The sequence below is a fragment of the Gopherus evgoodei genome, chromosome 2, assembly GCF_007399415.2.
Source record: "Gopherus evgoodei ecotype Sinaloan lineage chromosome 2, rGopEvg1_v1.p, whole genome shotgun sequence".
Lineage (NCBI taxonomy): Eukaryota > Metazoa > Chordata > Testudines > Testudinidae > Gopherus > Gopherus evgoodei.
The window spans coordinates 171329363-171347767 of record NC_044323.1 but is presented as its reverse complement, the minus strand read 5'-3'; the positions used below and the strand labels follow the sequence as shown (position 1 = coordinate 171347767).

At 41.1% G+C, this 18405-nt stretch overlaps 1 protein-coding gene across 3 annotated transcripts; it reads left to right on the top strand.

Annotated features, from left to right (window-relative positions):
* The first annotated feature begins 382 nt into the window (after positions 1 to 382).
* On the top strand, positions 383 to 18108 carry LOC115646441 (MARVEL domain-containing protein 3-like). Of its 3 annotated transcripts, none has more exons than XM_030552265.1 (4): positions 383 to 481; positions 2745 to 2897; positions 5606 to 5775; positions 17199 to 18108. In XM_030552265.1, exons 2-4 carry the CDS (start codon positions 2782 to 2784, stop codon positions 17894 to 17896), a joined length of 984 nt encoding a protein of 327 aa, XP_030408125.1. In that variant the 5' UTR covers positions 383 to 481; positions 2745 to 2781; the 3' UTR covers positions 17897 to 18108. The 3 variants fall into 3 exon arrangements, with proteins under 3 accessions (XP_030408125.1, XP_030408123.1, XP_030408126.1); XM_030552263.1 differs by having other exon boundaries at positions 2742 to 2897; XM_030552266.1 differs by having other exon boundaries at positions 396 to 460.
* The last annotated feature ends 297 nt before the right edge of the window (positions 18109 to 18405 follow it).

Below are 18405 nucleotides of genomic sequence, written 5' to 3'. Positions count from 1 at the left end.
AACCGCTCCCAAACGCTGTCTAAATATCAGGGAGAGAAGGTCTAACTCTCAATTAAGGCGGTACACGCTAATTAAGCAGCACCAGGTTACAGCCGCTTGTGCCCTAATCACTGGGCTGCAGCACATTGCACGGGTAGGATGCTATTTTACTCCTGCTTCCCCTGGGAGATTAACACCACCCCACCCCCAGCACCCACCCCTTGGCCTCAGCAGCAGCAGCTCCCCTGCTGCTGTGACCTCGCGCAGGGCACGAAGCCAGCGCGGTGTGAAGCGAAACTCCCCGGGGAGGGGCGGTGACCTGTCCTCCACCTGTGAGACTCGTCCTCCTCCTCCCCTCCCCCGGCCTGGCACACACACGGAAACGCAGCTCCACGGGCTTGGAGCGGCAGCCAGGGAGGAAACTTCAGCTAAACCCACTCGCTCCGAGGTCCCGGGTGCTGCCGCCGCCGCCGCCAGACAAGTGAGGCGCTTTGAAAGAGGGGTAAGGGAGAGAGACGGGGGGAGGGGCAGGAGAAGCGCATGGGGTTGGGTCTGGATTTTCCGGGCTAAGGGGACTGTGCAGACAGGGTCTAGAGGCGGGTTTTTGTGCACTAGAGCATGGCCGGGGTCCTATGAGGTGGGGATTTTTTTGGGGGGTGTGGGGCAGCCATGGCAGAGCAGCTGGGGCTGGGTTGGACTCTCTCCGCTGCTGCTGGGGGAAGAGGTGGGTGTGACCCATTCGAAGCCCTGCACCTGGTGTCTGTGTGTTATTTGTTTACCAGAGGAGCAGGCTAAAGGGGTGGCGTGCAGGGGGAGAAGGGGCATTTTCCACTTCAGAGGGACTCATGGGGTTGAAATTTTGGACTAGGAATCCAGACTAGTAGATGTGAAAGTTAGTATAGCCCTTTTCCAGGTGAGGAGATGAAAGAGCCAAGAAATGTAAGTCAACTGGCCGAGATACCGCAGTCAGAATTGGGCAGAGCTGGGAACCCGCAGCGTTAGGGGAATAGGGTACTGTCGTTCCACAGTTAAGGACTCAGGCCCAGTATATGCTCCCCTAAAGTACAGCACTAAAGCTGAGTGTAGAATGAATATTCTGAGACTGTGCACATACACAAGGTAATTAGTTTGACAAAACTAATTTGAAAGTGAGAACTTTAAATTTACGATCCTGTCTCTCAGCGTCCTGCATAATCTTAATAGAATAACACAAATTTCTCATAATTAAATGTTGAAATCTCGTGCATTGGCCACATTAGAAGAAAGTGTGGTCATTTTTTGCCACTTTATAACTGTTTCTCCTTCAGCAAAGAATTCCACAAAGGGCCCATCTTTCAAACGAGCTGCAATCTCCTTTTGTTCTCAATGAAAGTGCTCTCAGGAAAGACAATGGCCCACTTTCAAACTGGTCATAGCATTCCTTTGAGAAAAATGGAAGTGAACCCATTCCCTGCCTTCAGGGAAGATGGTGGTTCCCCATTTGTCAGCCATACAACTGTAACTCCTCCCTTCACTGCCACCACCAGGGAAAAAATGTCAGGGGGAGGGGAGGCCAGAGGGAAAGTTTTTACAAATCACTTGCATCTAATGGGGGTCTGTAAACATTTATGCATTAATCACAATTGTCTGGTTGTTACATGGTATCCTTACACAGCAGAGTTAAGGTTGTTTGGGTGAAGTAAGGGCACGGTTCCATGCCTTAACACCTTGTGATTCTTTTAACATTAACCTTACATTTGAATTTCCTGAATTTATAACATTGATTTTTGGAGGATAATTACAACACCTCTAATGTATTTTACCCTAAATACCCAAGGATAATGTACTCTAAACCTTATCTCCATGTTAATAGTTGGGGGTTTTTGGGGGGAGGGGAGGGGATTTGGGCACATAACCTAAGCTATAGCTAGAACTATAACCCTCCGTTTAAAGGGCATCACATTAATTTCTGTTCTCTCCTTAAACTAAAAGTGCTAAATGTTGCTCTCAGCTATACATGGCTCCTAGTAAAGTCAGGGAAAACCACATATTCACACATTGCAGACCTAAATAGGTATGTGGGCATTTCCTAGTCTTTTTCTATAAGACATTAAGCAACCATTACATGATCTTAAGATGTGCTTTATATAAGAATACAGGAGTATGCTATGCTTTGTCCTTGTAATCAGTGCCGGCTCCAGCTTTTTTGCTGCCCCAAGTGGCAGGGAAAAAAGAAAAGAAAAACCAATGAAGCTGCTGCCCAAGTGCCATACAGGAGCAGGACAGCGAGTGAAGGACCCACCCCTGAACTGCTGCTGATCCGGAGTGGGCCGATTGAGCTGCCACCGAAATGCCGCCGCTGGCAGCTACGGATGTGCCGCCCCGACAAGAGACGCACTTGCACCCCTTTCTGTTGGCCACTCCAGGCACCCGCTTCCTTCACTGGTGCCTGGAGTCAGCCCTGCTTATCAGGCTAGGAGAGAAGAAAAATGTGTTTAAATACCTGTACTGTTGAATGCAGAAACATCAAAGTTACTTGGCAATGGAAAAGTAAAAGGAGACCTTCTTTCCTTCTTGAGAAGCTACATCTTACTCATGGACTAAGTACTGCTTCCCTCCCCTCCGCACTCCACACCCCCCCCAACACACACACACACACACCATTGTACTTCTTGATCACCTTTACTGAAATCTTAACTAGCACAGGGTGATCATGTTGTGCAAATGCTGGTCAATGAGTAATTAGAACTATAAACTGAATTGGTTTTATCTCTCTGGCTCAGTAGATTACTTCAGCAAGAAGAAATACATGTGAGAAACAAGATGTCTCATGCTGAGAGACCTCACCGCGATAAGCAACACCGATATTATGAGAGCCACGGATCTGACAGACACCATGAGGAGAGAAGGGCTAAAAAGCCATACCCATCCAATAGAAGGTATGTCTCCTTTGTCCCTCACTATGGGGTGCAGAGCTTGTTTGTGTTTTTACATTCATGTTGTGGTTATTACAATACCAGGAGGGACATATTCAGGTTTGAAAATCAGAAATGTCAATATGCCACATTCAGAACTGTGGCGGAGTTATTTTGCTATTGGAAGTTTTAAAGAGTCTAATTAAACATTCTTTGTAATAAAGAACTACAGTGAGGAAGATTAAGTCACATGGGCTGGGAGGATAGGAGGAAGGTGAGGCTGAGTCAGGGAGGTGGAGAAGGAAGAGGGGAGAAGCTGAGTTGTGGGCATGAGGCGATGTGGCTGGGTCGCATGACCAAGGAGAGGTTATGTCCTGATCTTCCCAGAGGTGACAATTGATGCAGGCTTGTCTACATGCAGAGTTGCACTGGTTTAACTAAAGATGCCATTTAGCTGAACAGATGCTAAGGCTGAATGAACACTTTTTCCAACTAAAGTAACAGGTTTAAGCTAAACCAAAATAACTTGATGTAAACACATGTGGTCACTCTTTAGTAAACCAGTGTTAGTGTGTCAGCAAGGTCTCAGTGTCTGGGGTGGATGTGGTGCAACATGTGAAGCAGCAAATGGTAGGGTTACAAACTTTCTGATTGCAGAAAACTGAATATTCTTCCCTATCCCCTGCTCACTCTTCCCAACCATTGCTCCGGACTAATTTTCACCAGGCTGTGGCAGAGGGTTTTGGTGTGGGCTCGTGCAGGAGTGGGCTCCAGGCTGGGGCAGTTAGCTGAAAGATTTTATAAATCACAGTTTTGTCTTGGGGAGCTGCCTGACAAACTAAAGTCAGAAAAACGTTGATTAAAGTTAAAGAACCAGCAAGAAAAATCATTTAATTCTCTATAGAGTGAGGATGCTTTTGTTTACAGATCCAGGTTAACTATTTGGGGATTATGTTAAATTCATGGAGTTGTAGAACGACAGACAAATGCAAAAGAACCTAGAGATCAGAAAATGAAACTCAAATTCAGCTGAGGAAAAATGCAGGCTAATAGACCTGTGGATAAGTAATCTCAGACAGATGTTCAATTGGAAGGAGAAATTTTAAAGTAATAATGCTGAAGGAAATGTAAGAGTAATAAGACACTATATTAGACATGTTCTGTTCTATACAGTTTCTTACTCCATCCTCATAACTATAGTCATGGAGAGCCTTTCAGTCGTGCACTGAAATATGTGTAACGTCTGTCACATGCAGTCCACTCTCTCATCCTCCTCTGAGGGAGCACAGTTTTTTAGTTGTAGGGCAGCTTTGTGTTTTGGTTTGATAGGGCTTTTATGTTCACGCTGCTATGTTTGTATATTAGAGAACACAGGTCAGAGAAGCATGCTTTGCACTTGGAATAGAAGATGTGAGGCTTGCGATGATCCTTAGTTCCTGTTGGGAATTGTTCTACAGTTTCAAATCTGCCCCCAAGAAATCTCTCTCTGCACAGATACGCTTTCCCATCCCTTGTGCTAGAAAATTCTGTTGTGACTGAGGGGTGGAGTTGTTGATCATACCAGAACTTCAGGAAATCTTTTAGCTCTCCTGGGTCCAAGCCATTTTGATCCTTGAAGATAAAGAGCTAAGACCTGGAATTTGCTATCCTATGGGAATAGGATGGATGTATTAATAATAGTTTGTTACTGAAGAGAGGTACTGCAATGTTCTGTACTAGGTGAACTAAACTAAGAACTGATGGTTCCCTGCCTCAGCATGTTGTATTGCTGTAGTCCAGCTGAGGAAATGAAAGTATGCTTAACTAAAGTCAGGCCATTATCTGCCAGGATGAGAGAGTGTTTCCTAATCCACCATAAATGGTAGAAAAGCATTATTCATAGATGAGTTTACAGTATAAGGCAACAAAAGTGCAATTTTGGCTATCCAAGCAGAAAGGCAATAGTTATACACTGACACTGGTGCTACTGCAGCTGGAATATTGCATTCATTGCTGTAGTTCTGCATCACCAGAAAGATATTCTTAAACTGGAAGGGAGTTCAGAGAAAGGAGGAGAGAGTAGATTGTACCAGATCTCCTTTATAGAACTTTACAAGAATGGCTGTGGTGAGTAGATGCAGTGTTACTGTCATGAAATATTTTATATTCTGGTTTTAATTCCATGCTTTTGTATTCTTGTAAAAGAATCATTGTGAAATGCAGTAAATTTGCAAATATGCATGAGATACATTGCTTGTCCACAAATTGGTGGTGATTATTTACAGATTTGTTATGTGCAACTGTTACAGAAAACTTTAGCCTCTAGTTTGTCCATAAGCTGATAGTTGAGTATTTGCTTTTCATGGCAGATGAGTGATCAGAGGGTACATGGTATTTATAAACAAGAGTTCCACCCACTCACTCTTTTCTTTTTGCAAATTACACAAAAGCATTAGCAATAGTTGAATGGACTTATGTAAATAAAGTTTTTCAAAATTGCTGTGATAGTCACAAAACATTGTGAATATTTATTTATGCAAGCAGGTGATAGATTCGCTTTTCAAGAACATTCTTGCAAACAGATCTCATTTTACCAAATGTCTGCAAACAAAAGGGATCATACATACCAGTGAAGCAAGTCAGTTAGCAAAAATTCCAGAAACTAAAACTAATACTTTTTTGGTGCACTTGTCCAAAAATATTAGACTGTGCTGTCTCCTATAGATAATCTTTTACTCTTACCGCATTTGCAGGTCAACACAAGAGATTCCTGGCAACCAACACTCCAGACCTTATACTGCTAATTCAGACCTGTACCAAAAAAACAACTTACCAACTCATGGATATGTCAATTCTCCACCAAATTATGATCCTGAGAAAAAGACCTTTTCAGAGAAATGTAATAACCTATGCTCAAGGAGAGGTAGGTGGATTTTTATTTGGGCTTACCATCCATGTGTCGCTTCACAGATTTATGTCCTTGTTTCAATCACACATCCTGATTGATAAACACAACAAACTCAAGATAAGGGACAAAAGAGGGAGGGGGACTGACTACCAATGTCCAGGGAGACTAATTTGTGAATGGCATAGCTATGATTCAGTTATTGTTCTTATTAAATGTCTACGGGCCAGATTTACAAAGGAATCTCTGAAGATGCAAATTGGTGCTTTTGTGAATCTGACTAGGAGCCTGAGTTAGGCACCAAACTCCCACTGACTTTCCGTGGGACTTAAGCCTCTAGGCTGCTTAGATGCTTTTGTAAATTCCTCAAGGCATCTGTTTGCATTTTTTAGCCCTTAAGTCTTTATATGCCACCTTAAAACATGGAATTTTGCATTAAGGAATCGCTGTGAATCTTCGGCCCAATGATAGAAAGCCAGAGCAAGTATGAGTGACTGTACAGCCTGGTGATTAGAGCACACCCCTGGGAAACCCAGGGTCCAGGCCTCCTCCTCCAATGACTTAAGTGTTTATCCACAGTGGAACAGCTTCAACAGGAGAGCTTGAGGGATCCCCACTCTGGAGTATCTTATAGCACAGTGGTCAGGGCACTCACCTTCTCCCCTCAGGTGGGGTGGGGGGGATTTGAACCGGGGGGGGGGGTCTCCCATATTCCACTTGGGTACTCTAACCATAGGCCAAGAGTTCTGAGGGAGGGCCACTTTCTTCTCTTCTCCCCCTCGAGCTTCTTGAAAAAATATTAGGTGCCTAACACCAAGACAGGTTTTGCAGCTGAGAATCCCAAGCAGAGCTAGGCCCCTCCCTGCAACCAGGATTTAGATGCGTGTCTTCAAAAGGGGCTGGCCTTAGTTCACACACAGCTTACCTTGGCTATCTTAGGCAAAGAGCCTCCCAGCATGCTGGCTTTTGTGAATCCATTCAGAGGCACTTGAGTCTTCCCATTTGTTGTATCGGGAGCTGAACTCAGGTTTTGTGAATCCAGTGATTTTCTAGGTATCTAAGTGTCCTGATGAATCTAGCCATATATGGATTTAACGATGAAAAATATACACCGCTTGGACGGTCTGGAATAAGTCTCATCTCTCCTGTTGTTGTCAGACAATCAGACCTAGTATCTTTCTGTTTTACAATAATCAGTTTCTCTCTGGGGGTGTTGCTGCTCCCTTTGGACATTTTCTGTGGAATATCTAGAAACTGAGGTATCCTTACCACATGAATTATTTCCACCATCACATGTTGAGACCCAGGAAATTAGCACCACACTATTGAACCCTCTTTTCTCTGATTCTGAAATAAGCATGGCTTAGACCAGAACAGGGAGCCAAATAACATCTTCTCCATGGCTGTTTCCAGAGCAACACCTGATGTGTGAATTGAGAGCTCCTCCCATCCTATTGTTTTACTTTTTACTCTCATCTTATTCCTCTTTGTCTTCTATTTTGTTTAGCTGGCCACAATAAGGCTAACCCTTGCACACTTGGCTTGCCAAACTGGTCACAGCAAAAAGATTCCCAAATGACCAGATCTCTTAAGATCTTTGCCATGCTCAGACAAGACAGATGTTTTTTTCCTCAGAGCTAGGGTTGCCAGCTCTCTAGGATTGCCCTGGAGTCTCCAGGAATTAAAGATTAATCTTTAAAGATAATTTCATGTGAGGACCTCCAGGAATTCTTCCAACCAAAGTTGGCAACCATACTCAGAGGCAGGGGATTAAAATGGGGGTCTAGAAGAGGCCAATTGGTTTGTGCTATAGCCTTCCAAAAACTGAACTGCAAGCACCAGAAAAAGGAACTGCATTTTTCCATCTCTTGCTGTCTCTCCTTCTTGTGCGTTCACCTTTATCTATTAGCCTCTTTCCAGCTATCAAATGAAAAATATTGTGCAAAACAAATAGATCTAATTCCAAAACAGTCTCTTAAAATTCAGAAATTATAAAAATTATTGCAGAGAAATACTGGTCCTTGTGATGCTAAAATGGTCCATACAGATATTGCATTATTTATCAAGACAAAACCATGCCTCTTCTACTTTATTAAAATATAAAACCTATCAGAGCAATGCATCTGTACCGAGATCTGTTTCTTATTGCTTTTATTATTCTGTCAAGTACAATAGTCAAAATGTGAATTAATACAATTATATGAACAAACTCTAGTAGCTAACTATACACAGTTAACCATATTCATATTGAGTAAGGCAAGATCTATTACCTGTGTACCCTGTTCTTCCAATCAAGTTTACCTGCCTTCGTTTTAGATATCATTGGTATTCAAATTAGCACCGCCAGGGTGAGGATGGTACTGCTCTAGGAACTAATGACTAATTACACCCAGTGTAATTTTTGGGGGAAAGCACTGAACGCTTGACAAACCAATGGATTTGGTGCAGCAAAAAACTATACAATAGAACTAGTCACTGACAAACTATTTTAGAATATAGGAGTTTGGTGACAATATACATTCAGCTGAGCATTTATTAATTGATTGTTTAAAGTGAAATATAATCAACCTAAAAATGTAAAAAAAAAACTTTCAAAAAGACAAAACCTTTATATATTAATTTATTCAGACTTGAGATACTATCAACTTTATTTAAAAGAAATCATATCGGATTTATCTGCTGTAGTTACAAGTAACACGTAATACCACTATAACTGGAAGAGTCTGTACTCTTCATTACTTTTGTTATAAATCTTTTGCACTTAATAGCAGTGTGTGTGTGTGTGTGTATATATATATAATTTTACTGTCCTCCTCTAGATAGTCAATTTCCCCCATTTGCAAGGTCTTTCAGAGGAGAGAAAGCCACTGAAAAAATAGGGAAGTGAGATTATCCCACAACAATCGGTAGGGGATTTTGGGGGACTGGTGTTAACACCAAAAATTATTCACCTTGAGATGTATTTTAACTGACTAGATTTCAAGGGTAATGGTGCCTCTAAAAATCCCACATTTGAGATGGTGATATGAAAGAAAAATTTACAATGATGGTGACACTTAAATGAAGACTCTGTAAATTAAGGAACTACTTTTTGCAATAGTTACTTACAACTTACCTAACACACAGCATTTGTAATATGCTAACAAAACATAGGTTGGAAATATTTTTAATGTTTGGAGATAGACTCATAAAACATGACATTTAGTTTGCTTTACAATTAATATGATTGATATTTTGCATATCCTTTTCCTGTGACAATGAAAATAAACTTGTAATTTATGCTTTTGCTCACATGCAGTTTTACTCTTATTGAATGACAGGACAGAGGACGTGGGAAGTTAGGAGAATGAATGTCATAGGTGTGGAAAGTGCTGGATTGAGCCTGACACTACTTTCTTCACCTAGGTTTGGGCAAAAACTGAGTCAAGTCAGAGTAAGGCTCTAATCATAAATAGGGTAGAGATGTTTGGGGTGTCCTTACCTCCAGCCCCCCAAAACAAAATGAACGAGCACCCCACACATTTTGATTTTGTTTCAATATATTTTTATGGGTGTGAAAGAGAAAGCAATAGTGACATGGCAACATTTATTTACAGTACTTTTGTTTATACAGTAAAAGTCCATGAAGTCCTTTTATCTTTTGTCTATACATTACTCTGGCCCATTCCAACAATTCAAGAACTTATTCAGTAAAAATTTCATTAGTAGTAATCTATTTTAATTCTGGTACTACCTAGTCTCTAACTTGCTAATTTCCAAATGAATAGAAAGATTAAAGAAAAATTTGAGAGACAGTTTGCAGGGAACAAGTGTAACAGAAATCCTATTTCTCAGCAGCAGGAAGACAGCTCAAAGCAAATGCAGTGAACAGTGTTGTATTTCTCAAATGTATTATTATTATAATAATAGGCTGCTAGTGAACATACATGTAACCTAAATGCTCTGATTGCTCAGACCCCTGTCTTCTCAGAGAGTGGTATCATCTCTCAGCAACAAACTTTTTAATTTCAGTTTTACCCTTTTTACTAAAGGCAAATAAAATTAAATTTCATTTCAGCAGGAAATAAGATTAAAGTGCACTAACATGATTTTCTCCAGGATATGTTCACGCATTAATAAACTAGCACTAATTACAGTGTAAGCATTCATAAGCCTTTGTTCTCAAATGTGACTGGAAGTTCTAACCACCACTACAGATTCTGGAAAGTAGTTCTGAATAGTGGAATGAATATTTTGGGAATATTAAGATAGAAATCAACCCCAGTGATTAGAGATCAACATCTTTCATGTCCATTGTGAAATTTACGTCATATGTTTTGCCACTCTGTCATGAACCACATTTCACAGAGGTTCCCAGCTCAAATTATTGATCTTCCAAGGGTGTATTGAGAGTATTACCTTCATTTTCAGAGATGGGGAAACTGAGGCTAAGAGCTGAAGTGATTTACCCAAGGCCACAGCAGGAGACAGTAGCAAAGCAGGTATGCTGTACTAGGTAGATCTATTTGATGCTAATCCATGTTGTCACATTTATACAGCTTCTAAAAGGAAAAAAGAATGACACTGCACATTATGCTTGATGGACCAAACTAGAATGGATCAGTTAAGTTCACAACTTTTATTATTCCCATTTAGAAGTATCTTGTTTTTTATGACCATGTCAGGCTGAGATTCCCCACACTTGAGCCAAACTCCTCTAACAATTAGAATAAAAATAATTTCCTTTAACAAGTGTAATCATGCTCAAAGGTAATCAACCCAACAGACTAGTACTGTTCCCAGTCACCTATCATATGTATTTATTAAATTTAGCTATAACAGTTTTCCTGAGACAAGGATAAACTAATTATTAAAAAAAAGCATATCGTGGAACAGGTTCCACTGATCCTGCTGTGGTGTTGGTTCTACAGCCTAGGTTTGACTGATTTAACAAAATGTCCCAGCGTACAAGTTCCCCTAGCCTGCCCCAGCTTCTGCAAGTGATGCTCGTTCAAAAAGCAGTAACTATCAGAGTACCTTCTAGTTACTAAGGCCAGTTTAATAAAGGAGGAGTAATAGTAAAAAGAGCTGGGGAAAGGTGGTTTCCTCGTACCAACTCAGTACATTTGTTCCAGCACCAGGGAGGCGTTTACTTGCCCCCTTCTAGAAAGCTCTGGGTGCAATGGGTGAAAATCTCAGTATTTGATACTCACAACAGGAAGTACTGTTGCAAGTGCCCAGTGCCAGTTAAAATAAATGCAGGCCCCTCTGTGATGTTATTATATTGGGACCCCTTGGTACAGGGCCCAAGATTTGGTGTGTCACCTTCTCATCTGCTTCAACCTCAATGCTTCAGGGATGAATTTAGCAGTCATAGAAGCAGCAAATAGCAGTTCCTACTTTTGTAGGAAGTATGAAAAGAGTAAGTAGAAGGCAGGACCTGGAATAAGCTCAGGCAAGAACCATGCAAAAAGTTAAGATGTCCTGATTCCCCCAAGTGGCCTGAAGTTATTTGCCATAGTGCTCTCAGCCCATATGACACAGCTACAGCTTAACGCTATATGGTACTGGAGCATGAAGTTAATATCGTGCTAGCTGCCCTCCATCACTTAAGGATCAGGTTTGTCAATATTGCCTGTACAGTCCTGCAAGTCCCAAATATGCCACAGATGGAATAAGGCAGGAGTTTCAAACGGTAGGATTTGGAGTAAGTTCTTGGCAGTATGGAAAAATTGCTCCTATGGGAGAAAATGGTCTCCAGGGTAGAGTGGATGTGGGAAATAGAACAACTCCTGCATATGAACTTGAGAATTACCAGGATATCAGGAGGAGTCATTTGAGGCTTTTAAGCAGGGTTATCATCTTCACTAACGAGGGACATTTTACAAATATTTAAAAGGATATGCTATTGCTTCTCTTCTGATTAGAGCTGCTAAATCAAATTTTGTAATACTTTCCAAATTGACTAATTTTTCTCTATCATTTGACCAGTTTAGGGCCATAAAATATTTTGATAAATTGAATAACATTCGATTCTCATTAAAATATTTTTAAATGATCCCACAAGACTTAGGCACCTGGATTCTATTTGAATTCAATGAGACTTAGGTACCTAACTCCCTTAGGCTCCCTTGAAATTCCCAGGCTCAGTGATTAATTTTTGTCATTACATTGCCTGTCTTAACTCCTGGAACCTGAGTGCTTTTTAAGTATTACCCCATTAGGGATGTTTTAGCAATATCCAGAGAAAGAAGAGCACCACTGGAAAGGAAACATACGAACTGCAGGGTGGGTGGTTTTTTACATAGTATGTTTTCTATTGGTCTGATCCTGCAGCATTAGAGAACGAGGGACTTTTGCTGTTGACTTCACTAGCAGCAGGATCACACTCATGGATATGTACATGTAAGGTGTTCAACAGAAAAAACACACGTGAACATGGAACTTCATTGCAACATGGAGGCATCCAGCTTTATTAGCTTGTTTTTAGAATGTTACTTTTCTATGTCTGCTGCTTTCGTTTTCCTTCGTTACCTTCCCTCTCTCTGGTTTTATAATGATCTTCCCTCTTCTGTCCGCCCTTTCGTTCTGTTCCTCTTCATCCTCCTCACCTGTTTTTCCTTTCAGTGATGTGTCGTCTTCTCCCCCCCCCCCTTGGTGTTTTTTAAAAATCTTTTCTTTCTTTCTGTCAGATTTTCTTAATTTTCCATCTCCCCCTTTCCTTTCTCAATCCACAGAAGTGACTGTAAAGCCTCAAGTTCAGCTGTAACTTTACTCTGTGGAATGCAAAATGTTTATTGGCAAGAGTAGTTCTACATACGGAATCCTTTGCAGAGCTGTTTGACTCCTGCTTCTTCAAGTGACTTTATATTGTCAGAACACTGGTCTTTAAAACCAAAAGCCAACCTACTTTTAAAAAATCTGTTTTAAATGAGGGAGACTCACTGGCTCAGGTGCAGCCTTTAACCCTTGAGCTGACCATTCATATCTGACCTGCTTCTATAACAGCCCCTAATGGAGCCTGCCACAGGAACAGCTCATGTGCACAGGGCTGCAGATTCATGCAGTAGCTCATTGGCACAAGTTTTCACATTCAGTTCAGCCACCACATGTATAGCTTGGCACTTATGGGCCACCAGTGAATTCTGCCCAACCCAAATACAGTAGTAGACACCGTTCAGGTGAGGGTCAGAGTAGGCAGACAAGTAGGGAAAGAGGAGCAAAACACAAAGTTTAAAAAAATTCACAGAAAAGAAGGAAAAGAACAAAGAGGAGGCCAGGGGATGGGGGTGCGCGAGTGACGACTATTCTGGACTTGATGTAAGGGATGAGCTTAGGTGGAAATACTCAAGCTGCACCACACACTTAGACTTTAAGGCCAAAAGGGATGATCATGAGCCTCTAGTCTGACCTCCTGCACATCACAGGATACAGAGCCTCACCCATCCACTCACTCTTGTAATAGACCCATAACCTCTGGATGAGATACTGAAGTCCTCAAATCTTGATTTAAAAAGACATCAACTTACAGAGAATCCACCACTTGCTCTAATTCAGACCAGCAAATGACCTGTGCCCCATGCTGCAGAGGAGGGCGAATCCCACCATTCCTCCCCACACACAGGGATTCTGCCAATCTGACTTGGGGGACAGTTCCTTCCTGACCCTATATATGGTGATCAGTTAGAGCCTGAACACAGGGGCAAGACCCACTAAATTGGCGTGTTTAGTGCTCGTTTCTCAGCAACAGTATCAGGGCTTGCATCTATACCATTGCTTGTACTGGTGCAGACAATTGGGCACTAGATTTAAACTAACGTACACCAAGCCTTGTTTGCATAAGAAAATTTTACAAAAAATCCCCTATCATTCAGAATAGTGTAGCTCTACAAGTATGAGCAATATTGCGAGCCCTGGTGCATCAGCAGCTGGTATTCTTACCATAGGTTCATTGACTCCTGCTCAGTATAATGGATACTGTGTGTTAAAACTGACAGTAGGCTGAGCACACTAGCGCTCCCAATATACAGGCACCAGTGTGGCTGCTGTAGGAAAAAAATTTACAGAATGTACATCATTTAAGCACACTTCTACCTGGGTGGAACTGGAGGATAGTGGCAGGAGCAGTAGCTTAGGAGTTTTTCTAGGAGGCAGCAGTAAATGAGATCAGAAAAGGAACAAGAGCTGCTGAGACAACTGTGCAGGGCTTGGATACAATACTCTCATAAATGTATTATGTATATTTTAAAGGAAGTCAGACTTTGAGAAGGGCTATTAATCCAAAGTTCTAATCCCTTTAGCTGTTTATTACTTTGACAAAACCTAGCCCCGCTGCCCTGTAATTCACAGCTGGCTATTTTGCTCTGGAGCTGAATATTTTTTTTCTTTGATTTAGGAGAGCTGTGGATGTTTGCCCATTTTACAATCAGTCTGAATATGTTGCCAGTAACTGGGAAGTAGAGGGTCACTGGAAGACTGTGTGTGTTGTTTACGCAAGTACAGTGAACTTGGTTCAGTGAAGCCGAGCCCAAATTCCTCAATAAGTCAGCATTGTGGCAGTTTAGTGTTAAAAACATACTGACACACAAACCCGTCTAACCTGAATTTCTTGCCTTTGTGGAAATATAATTCACAATATGCCATAAAGCAACTCCTGTTACTGTCAGAGATGGTTACACATGTAGTGACCTCAATCTATTTCCTCTCCTGCTTGCTAAGGGCCAGATTCTGCTACTGTTAATCATGCTGTAGTACCTTACTCCAGAAGGAGTCCCACTGAAATCAGCATGTCAGAATCAGGCCGACTGCAATTACATAGTAAGCTAGGGGCACTGCAAAATTGTAGATTGGGTCCAGTAATTGTCATGCTATTATACAGTTCCAGGGTTTTTCAGACCTCTCCACTGAAGAACACAGTTGGTTTCGCACCAGGAAATCCCAGTTCCCAAAGTGCAACAAAGGTTTCTAGAACAACACAACCTAGCAAGAGGAAGGAAGTTCCATAGTCTAATTTTTGTTGTGCTGCTTTACTCCTTTCTTTGCAAGCTCAGACAGATCTGACAGCAACAGAGAGCAGCTGGCTAGATAACTAAAGGGAAATGCAAGACAGATGAATTTGGCAGCATAAAGTGAAAGACTGTAGGCTTCTTGCGATTTGTGTCCCACTTCGTAATGGCCAGGAAATGCATGACCATTTTGGCAAGCTTCTTACATTTAGCCTGTATTCACTTATTGCTGCAAAGAATGGGGAGCAGGGGTAAGAAGAGCCTTAAAGTAAGGAGGTGCAGCATGTTCGCTACCCTACAGGTTAGGTCTCCTGAAGCTTCAAATTTAACTGCAATAAAACGTTTACTAAACTTAGTCTGCCCTCTAGTGGTTAATGAAGTGATCATTACTACTACATGCATATTGAATAGCACAGAAGCAGAGACACTATGCTGAAGTATTTAATATTTTTCAAATTCTACATTAGAATTATTTACTTAGATTCATGAAAAATTCTTCACTTCACATTTACCACCCTGGAGGTTTTAAAATATGCAGTGAGATCTAAAATACCATCTGCATCAAACAGTAAATAAAACAGTGGAGTTACATGCATCACTGGCTAGAACCAACAGTTTACAAGACCTTCAGTAACTTTGTTGAATTCCTTGTTTAAGGTGTTGTCATCATATAAAATTAACACTTAGATTTCCTAGTCCAACATCATCTGAAGATAAGTTCTGTACTTTCTCTTCCTCTAAGACTATTTAGATTTTAGGAGGCTCGGTGCTTGAAGTGAGCAGGATCCAAACTGCAGCACTTTTCCAGAAAAATAAACATTTAGTCTTTTTTAATGGAGTAAGACAAAAAGGTACAAAGACTGAATTAGTAAGTAGTAAAAATGTAGATTTAATAAAAACAGGCCATTGTATTTGGTCAGGTCTGTTTTATACGTGTTTGGAGAGGTGGGGTAGTACAGTACCTGAATTTCCTGGAGGCACTGGTTCAATGCGTGACATACAAGGTAGATAAAATGAATTCTATGCAGTCTTGTGTATACGGGTGTTAACGTGTGATATGAAAACTGTCTTCCCTAGATGGACATAAAAATCCTATGACACTTTCTTATACAGCAAGGTTTTGCCTTGGTGTTCTTGGGCAAACTTTTCCCTCCTCCAATTTGTTCCCATTTTCCAAACACAGGATGGAGGTATTTGTTTGCTGTGTGGATTTTTTATAAACCACTTTAAGATGAAGAACTACCAATTATATTTATGATTTATCTTACATTGGGGAGCATCCAGCTGGTTAAAATGCCCTTTTGACATGCCAGCATTCAGTTGGATTGCAGACACTTAACATGCAGTTATGCTCCGGGAAGTGATATCCAATGGACAGCCATCAATCCCTACAACCTTGCTATAGAAAAATTACATGTAGTTCTGATTTTTAAAAAACATTGACCTGCCTGATTGTTAGAATACAGATATATGGCCTACTAGTAACAGAGGTCTGTGAATCCTTTCTATAAAAAAGTTCCTTTGCCTGTCAGCTTGGTGATGGATTGGAACATAAATGTTAAATGGCATCTCTTCATAAAATTGCCATTGCAATGGTGGATGGTTTGAAATTGAAGAACTTCAGCTTTACTTTTGTTACTTTGTGATAGACAAATGAGTCAATTATCCAAATGCTGTTCCTTTGCTTAAAGTCTGTTCCATACAATTTTTTACAAGAGGAGGAAGATGGTCAGCCTAGAAGAACTTTTTCATACAGTTTTAGCTTTAGAAAGTGGGGTTAGGTAAGACAAGCTGGGAATCATAGGATTTACTTCCCTTTAAAAAGTTAGTCGAGGCACACAGGTTGAACAAGTGTCTCCTTAAATATGATTTAAAAAACCTTGATTTAGATTAGATCCAGCAAATAAGAGGCCAACTTTTTTTTTTTTTTTAAAACAGGAGCCTGAAGTAAGTTTGCCAAATGTATATTTAGGGATCTAATAAATGGCCTTTTTTTTTTTTGGTTTTGTTTCTTTGTTTTTAAAAGAAAAAGTCACTCGGAGTTAGGAGATTTTTTAAAAAAATCTTGTCCACAGTTTTGTTCAGATGGACAGCTCCCATTCCGTGTGGTTGTGTGTCAAGCAGCTGGAATACCAAATACAATCTGTTGGTGCTGTTACCTTTTCTTCATCACAGCTCAAACAACACTGTAAAAATCTTTATGGTTTTTTCTTGCATGATCCACTTATCAAGTGCACTGTCATATACCGAAAAAGCCATCTTGCTCAAGCTCTGAAGTACACTAATTAAAGTGAATGCTTCGTATACAAAGGAGGGCTTTTTCTGTAGCCTCCCCTGAGGAGAAAAGCTCAATATGATCTCTCTGTAGTTAAAAATGCATTAGTTCTCCCCCAGCCCCCATTTGTACAAATACATTTTAAGCCAATATTCAGTTCATTCACCCTTTTCTTCCTGCAGGTATTTTGAAGTTTGTTGAAATCACTGTCAACATTCTAGTGCTGATCTGTGTTGGAGCCTCCCATGCAGCTATTGCTGGCTATGGTTCTATGGGAGGTTTGGGAATGGGCTCTTTCAACATTGGTTCATTTTACAGCCCATTTGAAGGAACTGAGTTCCAGGAGGTGCGAGACTTGGACATGCAGTACAGCCAGATGAGAGCTCCTTGTGTGTATGGGGGAGTAGCCTTCAGCCTGACATTAGTAGCACTTACACTCCTGTTCCTCATCGTTGGGGCAAAACCTATTGATCGACTCTCTGTGAAGATGCTCGTGGCAGAATGTGCCTTTGATGCGCTGGCTTGTATCGGGTATATTGCAGCTGTTGGCCTTTACTTACACTTTATCATCCAGGTGAACGCCACGGACACATGCAAGAAGAGGGAAAGACTGTATGCGCGCCGTGGATACACCTGGATGAACTGCGAGGTTCAGGGGGGTGATGCAGCTGTCAGCCTGTTTGGCATCGTTGCTGCTTGTTTGTACTTCCCAAGTTTTGTGATCTGTGCACTCACCATTCGAAATGTACAGGCCTTTCGGAGCCAGATGACCAGGACTCAATACAACCTTGAGAACAGCTACAGTGAGAGAGAATACCAAAAGGACTACAGAGGCCCCGAAAGCACTCACAGTGCACAGGCTGTAGCAACACTGGTGTAGAATCTGTCATGGAACTCATTGCAGTGGCAGGGAGCATCAACTCCAGTGATGGGCAGGCACTGGATCTGATATTTTTAGGATTTTCTTTAAATACAGAGCATCTGTATCATACGGACCATAGTGTACACATGTACAGCATTAATTGTCAATTTTATGATGGACTAAAGTCCTGAATGTAATAAAATTTACTTTGTCACAGTAAATTTTAATTTTAGATGGTTACACCAATTACTTAAGTCTATTTTCAAACGTAAATATATATTTGGTTTCAACAGTTCAGCCCTGCTCAGAGCAGGTCCAACTGACTCTAGTAAACACCAGCATGTTAACATCGGAGGAGCTGAACTAGTTAACAATGGTGGGAATTATTATTATTTATTATTTTTTTAGTTTCCTTTGGATAGATATAACTCCAACTAGGAGTGTGGGAATTTCATTTCTTCTTCCCCTCCAGTTGGCCAGCCAATATAAGAGGTTAATAATCTATGAACACTCACAGCTAATGGATT